The 21,314-nt window shown below is 34.5% G+C and overlaps 1 protein-coding gene across 3 annotated transcripts in view; it reads right to left on the reverse strand.

Moving 5' to 3' along the window:
- mtd (TLD domain-containing protein mustard) overlaps positions 1-18,304 on the reverse strand; it is a 467,609-nt gene extending 449,305 nt beyond the window's left edge. For all 3 annotated transcript variants that reach the window (XM_075290869.1, XM_075290868.1, XM_075290867.1), the window contains exon 1: positions 17,931-18,304. In XM_075290869.1, the coding sequence (XP_075146984.1) occupies positions 17,931-18,289 (359 nt within the window). In that variant the 5' untranslated portion in view covers positions 18,290-18,304. The remainder of the gene's footprint in view (positions 1-17,930) is intronic.
- Positions 18,305-21,314: the final 3,010 nt, after the last annotated feature.

Raw genomic sequence — 21,314 nt, forward strand, 5'->3', positions numbered from 1 at the left:
AACTTTTTCGGGATAGTTAAATTCATTCATTTCCAGGGGCCTTACAATTACTATCCAACTCTACCATACAGTGGCATATCCATGTAATGATACTGACAATAATGTAAACCAAAAATTTTGTCCACCTGAAGCAAAAACCTTGAGTGACTGGCCGTTTTTACCTGACCTGCTTTACGTTACGTTAACTTTCTTTATTTTTTTAAATCAGCCAGAGAGGTTTGGCAGATGTTGCAATGCCAGAGTCATTCATGAAGGTCAGTAAATTCGAATGAATTCTGTCATGGCAATTTACTGCCGAAGGAGACGAGTTGTTCATGCGTACGATATACAACCATGGGGGAGAATGTTTGTGCTTTTGAGCCATGTTCCATCATAACATCCGGATTTACTTGCAGCAGTACATTTATGTTACTCAGTAGCTCAGAACAAAAACATGCAATGTGTCAATGATGACATCGCATTTTGTTTTTTTTTTTGTTCGAAATTGTAAGGCCATCAGTTAAAAGTAGTAATGTTTCCTAAAAAGTTTTCACTCTGGCTTAACAACATTCATGTCACGAAACAGAAAGCATTACTAACCCTAAGTTAGGACAAGGAAACATCTGATATATTCTTAGGTGGGAAGTGATCAATTTTCTTGTTTCGTTTGTCCTTGGAGGAAATATTTAGGAACATGACCATACCTTCCTCTCTTGCGATACTAAAAAACAAACTTTAAGATTTAATTCGAAAAGAAGGGTACCCAACATTAACACAAACCAGTGCATCATCTATCGCAGTGAAAAATATTGACTACATGCAGTTGTAACAAGTTAAAATACCAGTTTAAGAATTATACCAGGTTCCCCTAGACAATTCAGTCCTTAATAATGTCAAATTAACTAAAAGTACCTATTATAACGATCGAGCTGAACGTGCGTGTTGTATTAATCGTATTTGGATATCATCGTAATAGGTATGTACAACGACTCCTAGTTGAACATTGAAGACATAGGCGAAGGAAGAAAAGGAAACGATGTGCACGCCTTGATGGTTTAGTAGAAACTCAATTAGAGTTAGGTAGTTCCGGAGCGAACTAGCTCTTTGGATCCGATCCTTTACTCTTTCAGCTCCTCAGTTCCTTATATTCATTCCATTTCCTCCGCTCTTTATGACAACAGCTCTCACTTAAATTGAAGTTGCCAGATATAAATAAAAAATAAAATAAAACAAGTATATACGACCGTAAGTTCGGCCAGTCCGAACCTTATGTGCCCTCCACCATGGATTGCGTAGAAACTTCTATGAAAGACTGTCATCGACAATCGAATTACTTGGGTTGTGTTATCTTAAAACTTCTTAACATCGTTTTCTAAATTGTGAGTTAGTCCATACGTGGTATGTATAAGACAATACGTAGAGAGCCAGAATTGAAATATGGGGGAAGCTTATATGGGGGCTATATTCAATTATGAACTTGATATGGACCAATTTTTGTGTGATTGGGGATCGATTTATCTGAGGGCTATATATAACTATAGACCGATATGGACCTAGTTAGGCATGTTTGTTAACGGCCGCATACTAGCATAATGTACCAAATTTCAACTGACCCGGATGAAATTTGCTCCTCCAAGAGGCTCCAAAACCAAATCTCGGGATCGGTTTATATGGGGGCTATATATGATTATTGACTGATATGGACCACTTTTGCCATGGTTGTTAGATATCATATACTACCACCACGAATAAAATTTAAACCAGATCGGATGAATTTTGCTTCTCCAAAAGGCACCGGAGGTCAAATCTGGGGATCGGCTAATATGGGGGCCATATATAATTATGGACTGATATGAACCAATTCATGCATGGTTGTTGGATACCATATACTAACATCACGTACCAAATTTCAATCGAATCGGATGAATTTTGCTCTTCCAAGGGGATCCGGAGGTCAAATCTGGGGATCGGTTTATATGGGGACTATATATAATTATGGACCGATTGGGACCAATTTTTGCATGGGTGTTTGAGGCCATATATTAACACCAAGTACCAAATATCAACTGAATTAGATGAATTTTGGTCTTCCAAGAGGATCCGGAGGTCAAATCTGGGGATCGGTTTATATGGGGGCTATATATAATTATGCACCGATGTGGACCAATTTTTGCATGGTCATTAGAGACCATATACTAACACCATGTACCGAATTTCAGCCGGATCGGATGAAATTTTCTTCTCTTAGAGGCTCCGCAAGCCAAATCTGGGGATTGGTTTATATAGGGGCTATATATAATTATGGACCGATGTGGACCAATTTTTGCTTGGTTGTTAGAATCCATATATTAACACCATGTAAATTGGATTCTCTTAGAGGGTCTGCAAGCCAAATTTGGGGGTCCGTTTATATGGGGGCTATACGTAAAATTGGTCCATTTGCAATACCATCTGATCTACACAATAACAACTACTTGTGCCAAGTTTCAAGTCGATAGCTTGTATCGTTCGGAAGTTAGTGTGATTTCAAGACGGACATGCTCAGATCGACTCAGAATTTCACCACGACCCAGAATATATATACTTTATGGGGTCTTAGAGCAACATTTCGATGTGTTACAAACGGAATAACAAAGTTAATATACCCCCATCCTATGGTGGAGGTTATAACAAATAATTATTACATGTTAGCCTGATACCGAAACAGGCAATTGACGTCCAAATGCATTATATCTAATTATACAATTATTATTCGAGCTTTATGGACAGATATAGATTAAGGAACATGGTTAATAGAGCCATTGAAAAGAAAACGCCAGATACAAATCTATACACGCCTGGACTGTACATGTTTCGGTTCGGGCGAATGAACCTTTCCACAGCCTTTAGTATAGATCTGGCTGGGAGAGATAACTCAATTTTGGGCCCTTTATGCTAACTCCTTATGGAGAAAACATTTGGGAAATTTCCTCTTACAAATTGAATCATCTTTTCTCCCACTGTACATCATCTTTTCATATAACTTACAAGTCCCTTAATCTTATTTTTATTTCGTTTTGTTACATAGTAATGCAACAACACGAAATTTATTTTTAGAAAGCTTATTTGTTAGAATTCACCTAAGTGGTGAACAGTCGAACAATGCTTATTGTTTCTACAGTCAACTACAACATATGACAATTAACAGAAACTGGTTTCCAGGAAACAACAACAATTCTAACACGTACATTAGTCGTGTTTTTCCTAGTTTTACGACGGGCTCATCGTTGCTTATTATATTACATGTTAGCCTGATACCGAAACAGGCAATTGACGTCCAAATGCATTATATCTAATTATACAATTATTATTCGAGCTTTATGGACAGATATAGATTAAGGAACATGGTTAATAGAGCCATTGAAAAGAAAACGCCAGATACAAATCTATACACGCCTGGACTGTACATGTTTCGGTTCGGGCGAATGAACCTTTCCACAGCCTTTAGTATAGATCTGGCTGGGAGAGATAACTCAATTTTGGGCCCTTTATGCTAACTCCTTATGGAGAAAACATTTGGGAAATTTCCTCTTACAAATTGAATCATCTTTTCTCCCACTGTACATCATCTTTTCATATAACTTACAAGTCCCTTAATCTTATTTTTATTTCGTTTTGTTACATAGTAATGCAACAACACGAAATTTATTTTTAGAAAGCTTATTTGTTAGAATTCACCTAAGTGGTGAACAGTCGAACAATGCTTATTGTTTCTACAGTCAACTACAACATATGACAATTAACAGAAACTGGTTTCCAGGAAACAACAACAATTCTAACACGTACATTAGTCGTGTTTTTCCTAGTTTTACGACGGGCTCATCGTTGCTTATTATATTACATGTTAGCCTGATACCGAAACAGGCAATTGACGTCCAAATGCATTATATCTAATTATACAATTATTATTCGAGCTTTATGGACAGATATAGATCTATACTAAAGGCTGTGGAAAGGTTCATTCGCCCGAACCGAAACATGTACAGTCCAGGCGTGTATAGATTTGTATCTGGCGTTTTCTTTTCAATGGCTCTATTAACCATGTTCCTTAATCTATATCTGTCCATAAAGCTCGAATAATAATTGTATAATTAGATATAATGCATTTGGACGTCAATTGCCTGTTTCGGTATCAGGCTAACATGTAATATAATAAGCAACGATGAGCCCGTCGTAAAACTAGGAAAAACACGACTAATGTACGTGTTAGAATTGTTGTTGTTTCCTGGAAACCAGTTTCTGTTAATTGTCATATGTTGTAGTTGACTGTAGAAACAATAAGCATTGTTCGACTGTTCACCACTTAGGTGAATTCTAACAAATAAGCTTTCTAAAAATAAATTTCGTGTTGTTGCATTACTATGTAACAAAACGAAATAAAAATAAGATTAAGGGACTTGTAAGTTATATGAAAAGATGATGTACAGTGGGAGAAAAGATGATTCAATTTGTAAGAGGAAATTTCCCAAATGTTTTCTCCATAAGGAGTTAGCATAAAGGGCCCAAAATTGAGTTATCTCTCCCAGCCAGATCTATACTAAAGGCTGTGGAAAGGTTCATTCGCCCGAACCGAAACATGTACAGTCCAGGCGTGTATAGATTTGTATCTGGCGTTTTCTTTTCAATGGCTCTATTAACCATGTTCCTTAATCTATATCTGTCCATAAAGCTCGAATAATAATTGTATAATTAGATATAATGCATTTGGACGTCAATTGCCTGTTTCGGTATCAGGCTAACATGTAATATAATAAGCAACGATGAGCCCGTCGTAAAACTAGGAAAAACACGACTAATGTACGTGTTAGAATTGTTGTTGTTTCCTGGAAACCAGTTTCTGTTAATTGTCATATGTTGTAGTTGACTGTAGAAACAATAAGCATTGTTCGACTGTTCACCACTTAGGTGAATTCTAACAAATAAGCTTTCTAAAAATAAATTTCGTGTTGTTGCATTACTATGTAACAAAACGAAATAAAAATAAGATTAAGGGACTTGTAAGTTATATGAAAAGATGATGTACAGTGGGAGAAAAGATGATTCAATTTGTAAGAGGAAATTTCCCAAATGTTTTCTCCATAAGGAGTTAGCATAAAGGGCCCAAAATTGAGTTATCTCTCCCAGCCAGATCTATACTAAAGGCTGTGGAAAGGTTCATTCGCCCGAACCGAAACATGTACAGTCCAGGCGTGTATAGATTTGTATCTGGCGTTTTCTTTTCAATGGCTCTATTAACCATGTTCCTTAATCTATATCTGTCCATAAAGCTCGAATAATAATTGTATAATTAGATATAATGCATTTGGACGTCAATTGCCTGTTTCGGTATCAGGCTAACATGTAATATAATAAGCAACGATGAGCCCGTCGTAAAACTAGGAAAAACACGACTAATGTACGTGTTAGAATTGTTGTTGTTTCCTGGAAACCAGTTTCTGTTAATTGTCATATGTTGTAGTTGACTGTAGAAACAATAAGCATTGTTCGACTGTTCACCACTTAGGTGAATTCTAACAAATAAGCTTTCTAAAAATAAATTTCGTGTTGTTGCATTACTATGTAACAAAACGAAATAAAAATAAGATTAAGGGACTTGTAAGTTATATGAAAAGATGATGTACAGTGGGAGAAAAGATGATTCAATTTGTAAGAGGAAATTTCCCAAATGTTTTCTCCATAAGGAGTTAGCATAAAGGGCCCAAAATTGAGTTATCTCTCCCAGCCAGATCTATACTAAAGGCTGTGGAAAGGTTCATTCGCCCGAACCGAAACATGTACAGTCCAGGCGTGTATAGATTTGTATCTGGCGTTTTCTTTTCAATGGCTCTATTAACCATGTTCCTTAATCTATATCTGTCCATAAAGCTCGAATAATAATTGTATAATTAAATAATTATATTAAAAAGAAGTCTGAAAGCCACAAGAGAACCAAAATAATGGTCCTATCGGAAAAATGGGAAAATTGGACGATACATATATATGGGTGTTATATCTAAATCTGAACCGATTTCGATGAGTTTTTGCAGGTATAAATAGTCAGTACCATACAAGATTACATTCTGCCAAATTTGAGTAAGGTCGCTTAATAAATAAGGGTTTTATACTTAAATTTCTAAATTTCTAGTGCAAGTGAGCCTGATACATCGTGCTGCCACCTAACCTACTTAAATTTGGGAAAATAGGGTGATACATATATATGGCAGCTATATCTAAATCTGAACCGAATTTGATGAAATTTTGCACACTTTAAGGATACTATAAAAAATTACTTAGTTTCAATTTGAAGGCAATCAAGTAGTAAATAAGCGCAGTATGATTTCATTTGTCGAAATCGGGCGATACATATATATGGGGCTATATCTACCTTTGATCCAATTTTTTCCAAATTCCAATTACCAATAAAACACGTTGTACCAAATTTTATCAAAATCGGTTAATAATTGCAACCGGAATCCTGCCAACAACAAACACAGACGGACGGAATTAGAATTATGTTAGATACCGAAGAAAGTGATTTTGATGGTTAATATATGTTTAATCTAATTAATTAAAATAAATGTAATAAAATGACAACTGGTTTATACTATTTACATCAAGTTCTGGAGATAAGGCGCTTTCCTAATGAGGAAAATAAGCAAGTATAAATTACACTCCATATATGAGTATATTCTATAGCATTCCAAGTGGAATTAAAAATTCGACCCCTCGATAAAACGGTCCTGGAATAAGGGGGATTGACTCCCTTTTTGTAGGTAAAATTTGATTTTGATAAGAAATGTTGATATACAATGTTTGGAAATACTAAATTGATTGTAAATAATTTTTGGCGCAAATTTTCAATTTCCGCTCAATAGTTCAATGGAGAAAAAAGGATTAGCTAACATAACATAGAACATTTTCATAGCATACTTTCAGGAGGTATATGTTCAATTTGAATGAATGAATATAAATTCAATTTGAATAAGAATATATAAGTATATGCAAAAATAGAATTAAACACGATTATTAAGAAAGGCCCTGATAACATTCGTGATCTTAACAGGATCTAAAATCTTAAAAAACACAATATTCTAGTTTATATAGGCATAGAGCTAAATGTTGTAAATTAATCACCCTCAGATGATCAACTGCTTTCTATGTAAATTATCATAGAGTTAATTCCAGCCGAATTTGATTCATTCTTGTTTTTAATCTTTTTAAGTATCTACACCCTCAAAAAAAATCGCTTCTTTAACATATGTTCCAAACATATTTTGCAGGAAGCACATATATTATTGCATACTGCCGAAACATTAATATGTTTGTTTTATGTGAACATATTATATGTTTGGAAGCATTTTGAGCCAAAAATATTATATGCTTGGAAGAGTTTTTCCCAAACACGATTGTGCTCATTCCCTAACATACTCGTAATTTTCACTTCCACGAAATTTTTTAGTTATTGGCACCTTTTTCTGTAATACAAATAATGTTTAAGAAATTATTCACTTTTATAATTTTTTTAAATTTTACCTTTCGCCTGCACGGAGAATCGAACCGAGGACCATACAGTTTGTAAGCCAACACACTATCCACTGGGCTACGTCGCTGTTATAGTCACCAGTAGATAATTAACGTTTTAAGTTACATTTATATAGCATAGTTTGCAGCGCCCACGAGCCCATGCAAACATAACATTATTTAACAGAAACATACATTTGTTTGCCACGTGGTGCAGTGGTTAGCATGTCTGCCTTGCATACAAAGGGTCGTGGGTTCAATCCCTGCTCCGACAGAACATTTTTTTTGTTTTTTAATTTACACATTTATATTTATACTATATAAAATTTTTTTAAATGAAACTTCGAAATGTGTGTTATTAAAGACTTATAGTCAGTAACAGTGCTTGATATAAACGAAATTGACTGATTTTTGGATAAAATATTATTTTTTATTGGAAAAATAACAATTTTGTAACAAAAAACTGTTTTTGGTACAAAACTTTAAAATTTGGAAGGAATTCAAAAACTCTAACAAAAGAAGAACGTGGAGTCGAATATAAACATACATAAATAATTTTATAATATAAACATAAATTTAGTTAGGCGTGAACAGTTTTTTACTAGCATTTAACACCGTCGCTCTAAAATGCCTTTTATTTTTCTTTAATAATTCATTTTAAAGAAAATAAACTTTTTAAATTGTTTTAGCTGCAAAACTCGAATTTAATGCCCGCTTTTATATTTGGAGGTGTCCGTCAACTCCTCGTGGACTACTTATTAATAAAGAGGAACTAAACTTTGTTTTTATACATTTTACTGTGTAATTTTTCACTATTTCCTCCTTATTTCATTTTACTGTCCCACTCTAAAAAGAGTATAGTGCCCTTTCGTTATTTTTATGAAGACCCCTGATTTCTTTTAATGAACCAAGAAAAAAAATTGTGCCCATAATGCCAAAATGATAAACAAAACACATGCCCACACATACTCGTACATAAAATGCTGCTCTCAAGGCGAAAACATATGCTGTTTGTTTTTCAAATGTCTATTCTCTTGGTTCCGAATGTCTATTCTCTTTATTCAAATTAAATAATATTTAGACTTAAGCATATCAAATTTTTGGCCTTATCGTAAAACAGTTTTCCGAAACAACATACAAGCGGTTTCACAGAAATTGTTCTCTTTTGATTCTTTCGCTGTGTTATGTTGATATCTTTCGTCAACTCTCCCGGTTTCCATCTCTATTTCTTTCTCTATACTCTCTCTGTCGCTTTGAATAAAATATCACAACATATGTATGTTTAGTCGAAATTTGTAAATTTATATATGTTTGCATTCACACATATGATTTTTATGAAACATTCATGCCACAAACATAATATATTCTAACATATTAACATAGATGTCCCAAACATTTAGTGTTAGTTTAGGAACATTACATGTTTGCACTTAAATATATTGTGTTTTAAAATTGTGCCCGAAACACATTTTGTTTATATCGGAACATATGAAAAACATATTTTTCTAACAGTGTAATTAATAAAATTCCATAAACTTGAAAAGCTCTTACAAATATCGACTTTAATAACAATGTCATACAATAAAGCATTCACAATCACAAAAGTAATGCAAACAAAGGCCTTTGTATGTCATTGCTTGTTTTTTTTTTAACTTTCGAAACAATGGTGTTGGTGTTAACAATTTGAGACCTCATATTCATCCATGATATTAATACGCCAATCAATCAATCAATCAAGTAATCGATTTGTCAAAATTTAAAGCGGCATTTTGGACATATTTTGTGCTTAACCTGCAACAGTAAAAGTGACACACATTTCATTGGCTATACAGCAGGCGATAAATTACGATTGGAATTTATTGGAATAAGAAAATTTAAATACACGATCTTATTTGAAGCAAATTTTAATTCATATGAACCATTTGACAGATGTGACTGTCAGGTGAAATATTCGATTTGTAATGAAACTGAAAATTGAATCTGTCTTAAAAACCCCACATGCAATGGCATATCAATGATTTTTATTCATAAATATCATTTCGAGTGTTTTGTTTTAGTTTAATTTTATGAAACAACAAAGGACAGAACATTTGTCAGAGATGACAAATGTGTAGTAGTATGAGGGGTACACTGAAACAAAAAAATATCTTGAGTTGTGGGTTGTTGGACAATTTTTGCAGAAGAAGGAGGCTTGATCGATTCTTTGAAAGTATGCACTTGTTCTGGGGGCTTTATCTAAATCTCATCCGATTTGGATCAAATTCGGCATAATTAAATTGAGTATTAAATATCAAACCGATTGGACTAAAATCTCTCAATGACGGAACGATGTAGATCAAAAGCTGGAAGAATACCGGAACATAAAGAGGAACTGAGGAATATGATTGCCAGTGGATGGAGAGTAGAAACCGAAGCAACTTAGAAGCTCAATAGGAAACTAGCGACATTTCCACATTGGAAATTGTAATACGATGAAGAGAAAGCAACAAGATCAAGTTCATACTTGTACCAAATTTGTAGTGCACGCAAAGAAAAAAAAAACGTTTGGAAAACGTGTACCGAAAACGTTTTTCTTTTGTTAGAGTTTTTTCAATTGCTTCGAAAAGTATACACTTTTATCATCAAAAAAATTCGTTTGTTACAAAATTTTTATTTTTTCAATAAAAAAAAGTTATTTTTGAACCAACAACACACCATTTCGTTTATATCAAATACTGTCCTTTTCTGACTTTAGGTTTTTAATAAGACACATTTTACAGTTCATAGTAAAAATTTAATATAGTAGAATGTAATGTTGAACATTTTTTCGGAATCTTCCGACCATATCTGGAATATATGTAAAAAAAAACTTTGGTCGAAGCAGGCAAGGCCGTATTCAGGGGGGGGGATGAGGGGGATCAAACCCCCCCCGAAATGAATGAATATTTTTATATTAATAAAAAATTATTTTTAGCTGCATAGAAAAATCTTATCGAAGATGTTGAAGAAAAGCTGGAGGTTTTATTTTAAAAAACGCTTACCTATAAAACTTGCACAAATCATAGAATACTAGTTGAAAAGCCCGTCAAACGACTGTCGAAAAAAACAAATTATTTTTGTTCTCGCACCACGAATTTCATTTTTGGAAAATGTCTTTCTGCTTTTTATTTGTGTTTGTTGTTCTTTTTGTGAACATGACTCGCTTTGTTTGGCCATAGCAACAACAACGAAACAGCCAAACACACATGTGTAAATGAAATGGCGCAAAACCTGCGAAAAGAACCTGCCTAATTCAGCGATGGAAGCAATAAAGAGATTTTTCCAAACGTGCATATTCTTTTAAAAATTTTGGTCACTTTGCCAGTTACTCAGGGATGGAAAATACAATTTTTAAGAAAGTACAAAAAAGGTATTTTTTGAGCGGAAAGGTATTTTTTACTAAATTTCAACAAAAATTTCACTGGAAGATTATTGTCAAGAGACTGAATTTTAAAGAAAATAAAATTTTGGCAAAATTTTCTATAGAAATAAAATTTTGAAAAAATTTCCTATAGAAATAAAAATTTTACAAAATTTTCAATTGAAATTAAATTTTGACAAAATTTTCTATAAAAATAAAATTTTGCAAAAATTCTATATAGAAATAAAATGTTGACAACTATTTCTAGCGAAATAAAAAATCGATAATATAGAATCGCATTCTTTTTTCGACTAAAACTTTCTTGAAGTTCAATAAAATCCTGTTTTTGACTATGTCTTTTACAAAATCGAGATTTTCTTCCCACATGAACATGTCTGTTTTGCCATATTTGTAAAATACTATTAGCAAATAAGGTTGATAAAGACTTTCTCAAAATATTAAAATATTTTGTCAAAGCTATTGTACCATAAATCTGATATCGACTCGCGGGGGTACTACGGTATTGACCGGGGTGAAAAAGGTTTGAAAAAGTACTATAGTACTGCATTTTCCATCCCTGCAGTTACTACGTGCTCATCCGAACGTTCATTTTCAACAATGAAGAGATTAAAAACGTATCTTAGAAATTCGACTAACGAGAGTAGACTCAAAGGATTGGCATTAATGTCGGTTCATCGCCGAATAAATGTGTCGACTGAAGAAGTCATTGATTTATTTGCTGCCCAAAAAGCCCGTCGGCTCAATTTCCCTGCCAACATTTTTTGAATTTGGGGGCGCTTCTGAGAATCCCCAGTACGTTGAAAACAATCATATACGATATCAAAAACTCGTCGGAAAAGCGCCGTCACTATTGAGAAGTTGTACCACGCCAAGTTACTACAAAAAGGTTTCGCATGAGTGCAATTATTAGGTGCCTTTATAGATCAATTTAGAACGACGCCAATAAGAGACCCTCCAAACAATCAGAAAAAGCACATTTTAAGATAGTGGTAAAAGAATCATTGTGGTCGAGTAAAACACGTTTGTTTAGATATTTAATAATTTGATTAATTTCTTCTAAATTGATCTATAAAGGCACCTAATAATTGCACTCATGCGAAACATTTTTGTAGTAACTTGGCGTGGTACAACTTCTCAATAGTGACGGCGCTTTTCCGACGAGTTTTTGATGTCGTATATGATTGTTTTCGACGTAGTGGGGATTCTCAAAAGAGTCCCCAAATTAAAAAAATGTTGGCAGGGTGGAGGCATTACCAAATGGATCGATAAAAACTTAATCCGATACACGTTTTTGTGAGGCTAAAATACCAGAATATTTACAATTTCAGGCAAATCAGATAAAAACTACGGTTTCTAGAAACCCAAGGAGTTAAATCGGGAGATCGTTCTTATGGGGGCTATACTAAAATATGGACCGATACTCACCGTTTTCGGCACACCTCTTTATGACCCGAAAATACCTCTAGATTTCCAATTTAAGGCAAATAGGATAAAAACTTCGGATTCTAGAAGCCCAAGGAGTAAAATCTTGAAATCGGTCTATATGGGGGCTATACCAAAATATGGACCGATACTCACCATTTTCGGCACACCTCTTTATGGTCCTAAAATACCTCTAGATTTCCAATTTCAGACAAATTGGATAAAAACTACGGTTTCTATAAGCCCAAGACCCCAAATCGGGAGGTCGTTTTATATGGGGACCATACCAAAACATGGACCGATACTCACAATTTTTGGCACACGTATTTGTGGTCCTACAATACCTCTAAATTTCCAATTTCAGGTAAATTGAATAAAAACTGCGGTTTCTATAGGCCCAAGAAGTAAATTCGGGAGATCGGTCTATACGGGGGCTATACCAAAACATGGACCGATAATCACCATTTTTGGCACACCTCTTTATGGTCATAAAATACCTCTAGGTTTCAAATTTCAGGCAAATTGAATAAAAACTACGATTTCTATAAGCCCAAGACCCCAAATCGGGAGGTCGGTTTATATGGGGACTATATCAAAACCTGGACCGATATAGCCCATCTTCGAACTTGACCTGCCTGCAGACAAAAGACGAGTTTGTGCAAAATTTCAGTACGATTGCTTCATTATTGAAGACTGTAGCGTGATTACAACAGACGGACAGACAGACGGACATCGTTATATCGTCTTAGAACTTCTCCCTGATCAAGAATATATATACATTATATAGTCGGAAATCGATATTTCGATGTGTTACAAACGGAATGACAAACTTATTATACCCCCGTCACCATTCTATGGTGGTGGGTATAAAAATATTGTATACATACCTATGCATAAATAAAATTTTCTACACATGAGATTATATGAATATTTTTTTTTTAAGTTGAACCCCCCCCGAATTAAAATCCTGGCTACGGCCTTGGAAGCAGGGATCGAACCCACGACCCTTGGCATGCAAGTCGGACGTAGCAACCACTGCTCCACGGTGCCCAACTGAATGTTTTTTCTGTTAAATAAACTTTGTTTAATCGGCTCGTGTGCGCCGCAAGCTATGCTATATAAATATAACTTATATGGGTAATTGTCTATTGATGGCAATAACGGGCACGGTGCCCAACTAAATGTTTTTTTCTGTTAAATAAACTTTGTTTAATCGGCTCGTGGGTGCCGCAAGCTATGCTATATAAATATAACTTATATGGGTAATTGTCTATTGATGACAATAACGGCTACATAGCTCAGTGGATAGTGTGTTGGCTTACAAATTGCATGGTCCGCGGTTCGATTCTCCGTCCAGGCAAAAGGTAAAAAAAAAAATAAAAATTTATAATATCGTATAATTTCTTCTAAATTGTTTGTATTACAGAAAAAAGTTCTAAGAACTAAAAAAACTTCGTGGAAGTGGGAAAGATGTGAGGGAAAATGCAATTAGCCAGAAAAAATTTTTTTGAGTTAGTCTTTATGAAATTATTTTTACATCCTGGAAAAGAAAAAACGTTTATCACAAAAAGTATATACTTTTCTTCCAAATACACTTCGTTTCAACGAAAAGCAAATGAGAAACGAACTTTGTTTGTCTAAAATTTCGTTTGGGAGGAAAGAATTATTTTTTTGCATATGGATTGGATTAAAACTACCGTATAAACTTTGATCACAAAAATGTGTTCATAGACATATGGGCGGACGGACATGGCTAAATAGACTCAGGAGCACAGTTGCCACAGTTGGTGGAATTCTACCAAAAATGTACGATTTTTTACTGTTTGGTAGATTGGTAGAATTCCTAATATTTTGGTAGACCTTGAAAAATATTGCTCTCCAACTAAGGGGTACTTCATAAATTTTCTATTAAAATAAAATCTTGAAAATTTTTTCTATAAAAATAAAATTTTGACAAATTTTCTTTAACAATAAAATTTTGGCTAAATTTTCTATAGAAATACAATTTTGACAAAATTCTCTTTAGAAAAAAAATTGACAAAAGTTTCGTATAGAAATAAAATTTTGACAAAATTTTCTATAGTTACACTTCCTTCCTAACAGAGTATTTGATGTGTGTTGCGTCTGTAACCAAGGGCCACATGACACTCATCACATTTTGGCTTGCCCAGCTAAACCTACCTGACTCAACATTAGATCACTCTGGATACATCCCATCCTTGTCGCAGAGTTCCTTAATCCGGATACAAGCCAAAGCGTAGAAAACAAGAAAGTAAGTAGCTCTGTTCGAGTAACCGATAAGTTTTGATAGTTATCACATTTTTTCAATCACGAAATTAATTGATCCAATTAATTTTTATACCCTCCACCATAGAATGGGGGGTATATTAACTTTGTCATTCCGTTTGTAACACATCGAAATATTGCTCTAAGACACCATAAAGTATATATATTCTGGGCCGTGGTGAAATTCTGAGTCGATCTGAGCATGTCCGTCCGTCCGTCCGTCTGTTGAAATCACGCTAACTTCCGAACGAAACAAGCTATCGACTTGAAACTTGGCACAAGTAGTTGTTATTGATGTATGTCGGATGGTATTGCAAATGGGCCATATCGGTCCACTTTTACGTATAGCCCCCATATAAACGGACCCCCAAATTTGGCTTGCGAGGCCTCTAAGAGAAGCAAATTTCATCCGATCCGGCTGAAATTTGGTACATGGTGTTAGTTATGGTATCTAACAACCATGCAAAATTTGATCCACATCGGTCCATAATTATATATAGCCCCCATATAAACCGATCCCCCGATTTGGCTTGCAGAGCCTCTAAGAGAAGCAAATTTCATCCGATCCGGCTGAAATTTGGTACATGGTGTTAATATATGGTCTCTAACAACCATGCAAAAATTGGTTCACATCGCTCCATAATTATATATAGCCCCCATATAAACCGATCCCCCGATTAGGCTTGCGGAGCCTCTAAGAGAAGCAAATTTCATCCAATCCGGCTAAAATTTTGTACATGGTGTTAGTATATGGTCTTTAACAACCATGCAAAAATTGGTCCATATCGGTCCATAATTATATATAGCCCCCATATAAACCGATCCCCAGATTTGACCTCCGGAGCCTCTTGGAAGACCAAAATTCATCTGATTCAGTTGAAATTTGATACGTGATGTTAATATATGGCCTCAAACACCCATGCAAAAATTGGTCGATATCGGTCCATAATTATATATAGGCCCCATATAAACCGATCCCCAGATTTCACCTCCGGAGCACCTTGGAAGAGCAAAATTCTTCCCATTCGGTTGAAATTTGGTACGTGATGTTAGTATAGGGTATCCAACAACCATGCGGGAATTGGTTCCTATCAGTCCATAATAATATATAGCTCCCATATAAACCGATCCCCAGATTTGACCTCCGGTGCTTTTGGAGAAGCAAAATTCATCCGATCTGGTTGAAATTTGGTACGTGGTGGTAGTATATGATATTTAACAACCATGTGAGTTGAAATTTGTGGATGACAGTCTTTCGTAGAAGTTTCTACGCAATCCATGGTGGAGGGTACATAAGATTCGGTCTGGCCGAACTTACGGCCGTATATACTTGTTTAATTGTAATGTATTCAATCACGAAAATGATTGTATCAATCACAGTTTTAATTGGACATAAAAGAATATTTTATTAAAAAATTAATTGATTTGATTTTAAAATTTCAATTAATTTTTTAATTGATTCAATTAAAAATTTAATTGATGTTGATTGCAAAACTCAATTAATTTCTCGAATTAAAAACATGGCTACATTCAATTACTTTCTTATCTGACTTTCCCCCATTTTCAGGAAGCTCCGTTAGTGCTACGTTAGCTAACGAACTTTTAAACCGTACTATGGACATGTCTGTTAACCGGAGAGAAGCTATTTCAATTTTACTTTCTGTTAACTGGGAGTTAAAGTCTAACGGAAATACATGAATATGGCCGTTTGTGTTTTTAGTTTGATTAAAAAATTGACTGTTTGAAATAAATTTTTATTTAAAAATTAAAAAATTTTGCATTGCTTTTTAACTAATTTACTCTTCCGAGTCTGATTAAAAAGTTAATTGTATCAATTAATTTGTTAATAAAAAATGTAAAAATTTTCAATCATTGACTTAGTTAGCTTAATGCTTCTTTCTTGATTAAAAAGTTAATTGTATCAATTAATTTATTAATTGAAAAAATTTTCAACTTCAATCAACTTTTTAATTGGAAATATTTTTGTGATATTTTTTTCTGTGCAGCTAAAGGGGGCTAGAGAGAGAGATCAAATTTGGCATTTGAGAATCAAAGAAGTTGCAAGTTTTTGCTGGAGATTTTTCCTCCAGTAAAAACTTGCAAGAGCTAGCACATAAGTACCAGCTACGTTCAATCAAAACAAATCTCACAGTCTCAATTAGAATTGCAGTAAAAACTGAATGTGTAAATATGTTTGTTGTTATAATAGGTTTAAATGCTGTAAACTGGTTTATGCAAAGAGGGTAAAATCCAGTTATACTCTTTTGCAAGTTTTTACTGGATAATTTTTGCTGGAAAATTATGCAAAGAGCCCTAGTGTATCCACCATCCCATGGTGAAGGGTATACAAATGTTCATTGCATATTTTCAGGCGAATATCCCCAAATTGGGGACATTTGTTTGTTGATGGGGACTTTTCAAAAATTTGGGGATGGTTTAGAAATCGGTTCGGTATAATAAATCAGGTTTACATGAAATTCTCTTTTATTTCTATATTATTTAAAAAGAAGCACATTGAATCGTCAAAATTTTGCAATTTTATTATTTGAGAATTTAGAAGTAAATTTTCGTTCATAAATACATGATGATCGAACTCCCATTTCCATTTCACGAGTGTTTCGAGCTATTGCAGCCTCCAAGCTTGTTTGGCAAACATTTTATATATTTTCCACTTTTAAAATTGTACTGATTTTCTACATCAGAGATCAAATTCGAACTTTTGACAGGATGCAATTCACATCAATCCGAATAAAAAACAGCGAACTCCATCAAAACATGCCAAGTCGACTTAGCGTACTCTGGAATGAGGGCATCGGTGTAGGGTTTAATGTTGCTGGAGGAGATTCATATAAACAGAGCATACGAAATCCTCTTGCATCAGTCATAAACATTTTGAACATATATATATATATATTCACATATACACAAGATTATACAAAAGAACATGAAATTAATATTTTAGAACTCTTTTTCAATTGTACAGAATCAATTTTCTTAAACTTCTAAATGGAATTTCTTAAATCTATAAAAACAAATTAGGGTGAAGTGCTACCATCTACTCAAGTGCTTGATTTGTATTTTTCGAGTGCTCTTCTATGGTGCAAAAATAAACTTCTAAAGGTGAACAAATAAAAACAAACTTTAAATACCCAATCAAAAAATTCTGAAAACTTTCTTTTTCAAAAAGAATTCGCTACAAATCAAAATAAATTCCAATCCAATTTGAAGAAATATTCTAAAACAACACAAGAAAATCAAACCAAAGAAAAACAAACAACACTTTCTAGGAAAAAGTTTCACTTACTGCCATGAAAAACTGCCGGTGATGCCGTCTTTAAGACGATCTCTTAAAGAGCGTTGTCTACTTGGTCCCGAACCGGTCAAAGGTGGTAGCATGGTGCTATCATCGCTACCATCTTCGTGAACGGTGGTAATATTGGAAGCTGAGTTTGATATGGGTGCATTGCCAACGCCACCTATGCCACCACCAAAACTGGCGGCAGCAGGGGCATTGGCATTTGCATTGTTGCCTCTTCCTGCTGATGGATGTTCCATTATGGGTGGCTGATGTACGGGTGAGAAATGTTGATTATGCTGTGACGCCTGCTGTTGGTCTCGGGCTAAACGTCTGATACTATGACGTGGAGAATTTTCACGTGACATTTTTCGTTTCGATTTGGAACAAAATTCAAAAAATTCCGTTTGTTTTGCGGGTAGTCCGTTAGTGTGATTCACCGAATGATGAAAAGAATGTTGATTTTTGTTTTAGATTTTCGATTTTGATTTTTAAGCGATTTAAAAAAAAATTATATAAAAGTTTAGGGAGACAAATAAACATTCAAAAGCATAACTTTTTATTTGTGTATTGGATTATTTCGCTTTTAATTTTGTTTCTTTTTGTTTATTATTTTTTTATTTTAAAGGTGGTAGAAAAAAACATCGGTGAGAGTTACGAGCCAATCAAATACTTTCTTGAAATTAAAGGGAGAAAAAATTTTTTTTTGCTTTTAAAAAAATTTTCGGGATTCTTTTAGTTATATAAAAAAATGTGCTTTAAATTATTTACTCTTGCTTTTACAAATGTTTTGTGAGTAGCGACATTCTTTAGCATTCCCAAAATAGATTTTTTTAAATAACCAAAAAGTCTATTAGCATAGTGTTTAAGAATATTGTAGGTAGTTAGTTATTTTTTTGTGTATCTGTCTTGGTGAGATTCACATTCAATCCACTGCAATCAGATAAATATTTTTATCACTTTGCATAGAGAAAGCAGAAGTGAACAGGAGAGGAATGAAGCTTATCATTACAGGAAGGAAGAAAGGAAGGAAGGAAATCTCAAAGTAGAAACACACAAAGACGCAAAGTCAGTGAAGAGGAATGGAAAGGAGATTTACATTAAATCTAGAGAAAGCTTTACACCACAAATCTGTTTGAATACATTTCTGTGTGTATTTGTGTTGGTAAAATGTTTCTTTGTTGTGATATCCATAGATTTTCGTATGTATTTGTATAGTTAGTTGGTTAAATTGAAAACATTTGTCCCCAGGTATGTTGTACATTTTGTTTAAATTATTTCATTTAATTTAATAACAAGGCTCAGGCATTCATTCTTAATAAAAATGTGTGGTTTGGCATATTTCTCCCTTTGGCAGAATGTTAAATAAATTCCAATATTTACGCATTTCATAATTAATAACATACAAAATTATTGGCATTTGTCATATCTTATAATCGCCAGTGAATAATTTACTTATATCCCAGTAATCCCATAAAGCGTCGTCAAAAAAAAGTAATGAAAATGTTGATTTGGGATCCGAAAGTGCAAAATTGGTGAAGAAGCGATGAATTCACCATTTCAACTGCCTTTTGTACTAAATTTTGCCAAATAAATAATTTTTATAATTATTTTATGATTTTTATTGCACCCTAACGCTTGTCTGAAACGCTTGACCTGAAATATTTTCAAAAACTCGCAATTGTTCTAGAATCGAGATAGCATTTTTATACCCTCCACCATAGAATGGGGGTATATTAACTTTGTCATTCCGTCGGTAACACATCGAAATATTGCTCTAAGACCCCATAAAGTATATATATTCTGGGTCGTGGTGAAATTCTGAGTCGATCTGAGTGTCGTCCGTCCGTCCGTCTGTTGAAATCACGTTAACTTCCGAACGAAACAAGCTATCGACTTGAAACTTGGCACAAGTAGTTGTTATTGATGTAGGTCGGATGGTATTGCAAAGGGGCCATATCGGTACACTTTTACGTATAGCGCCCATATAAAAGGACCCCCAAATTTAGCTTGCGGAGCCTCTAAGAGAAGCAAATTTCATCCGATCCGGCTGAAATTTGGTACATGGTGTTAGTATATGGTCTCTAACAACCATGCAAAAATTGGTCCACATCGGTCCATAATTATATATAGACCCCATATAAACCGATCCCCAGATTTGGCTTGCAGAGCCTCTAAGGGAAGAAAATTTCATCCGATCCGGCTGATATTTGGTACATGGTGTCAGCATACGATCTCTAACAATCTTGCAAAACTTCATCCACATCGATCCATAATTATATATAGCCCCTATATAAACCGATCCCCAGATTTGGCTTGCGGAGTCTCTACGAGAAGCAAATTTCATCCGATCGGGGTAAAATTTGGTACATGGTGTAAGTATATGGTGTCTCACAACCATGCAAAAATTGGTCCACATCGGTTCATAATTATATATAGCCCCCATATAAACCGATCACCAGATTTGACCTCCGGAGCCTCTTGGAAGACCAAAATACATCTGATGCAGTTGAAATTTGGTACGAAGTGTTAAAATATGGCCTCAAACACCCATGCAAAAATTGGTCGAAATCGGTCCAAAATTATATATAGCCCCCATATAAACCTATCCCCACATTTGACCTCCGGAGCCCCTTGGAAGAGCAAAATTTATCCGATTCGGTTGAAATTTGGTACATGATGTTAGTATATGGTATCCAACAATCATGCCAAAAGTGGTCCATATCAGTCCATAATCATATATAGCCCCCATATAAACCGATACCGAGATTTGGTTTTGAAGCCTCTTGGAGGAGCAAATTTCATCCGAGTCAGTTGAAATTTGGTACATTGTGCTAGTATATGGTCGTTAACAATTATGCCTAACTAGGTCCATATCGGTCTATAGTTATATATAGCCTTCAGATAAATCGATCCCCAATCACACAAAAATTGGTCCATATCAAGTTCATAATTGTATATAGCCCACATATAAGCGGCCCCCATATTTCAATTCTGGCTCTCTACGTACCGTGCAAAAGTCCATAATGATTCGTAATTATTGGTAGACTTACCTATACATAACTGTTTTGTCTAATATATACCACGTATGGACTAACTCACAATTTAGAAAACGGTGTTAAGAAGTTTTAAGATACCACAACCCAAGTAATTCAATTGTGGATGACAGTCGTTCGTAGAAGTTTCTACGCATAAGATTCGGCCTGGCCGAACTTACGGCCGTATATACTTGTTAATTCTAAGACAATTGGTACATTAAATCGGTATAATGGGTCTCAGAAAGGTCCTTCCCAGCATTACATACAAATGAACATACTTATTATCTCCTGTACCAAAATAGTGGTTTGTTTCAAAATGTATTTATCACAACGATGCGCATTTGAGACTGTAATA

This window comes from Haematobia irritans, chromosome 1 (genome assembly GCF_050003625.1).
Source record: "Haematobia irritans isolate KBUSLIRL chromosome 1, ASM5000362v1, whole genome shotgun sequence".
In the NCBI taxonomy this organism is placed as follows: domain Eukaryota; kingdom Metazoa; phylum Arthropoda; class Insecta; order Diptera; family Muscidae; genus Haematobia; species Haematobia irritans.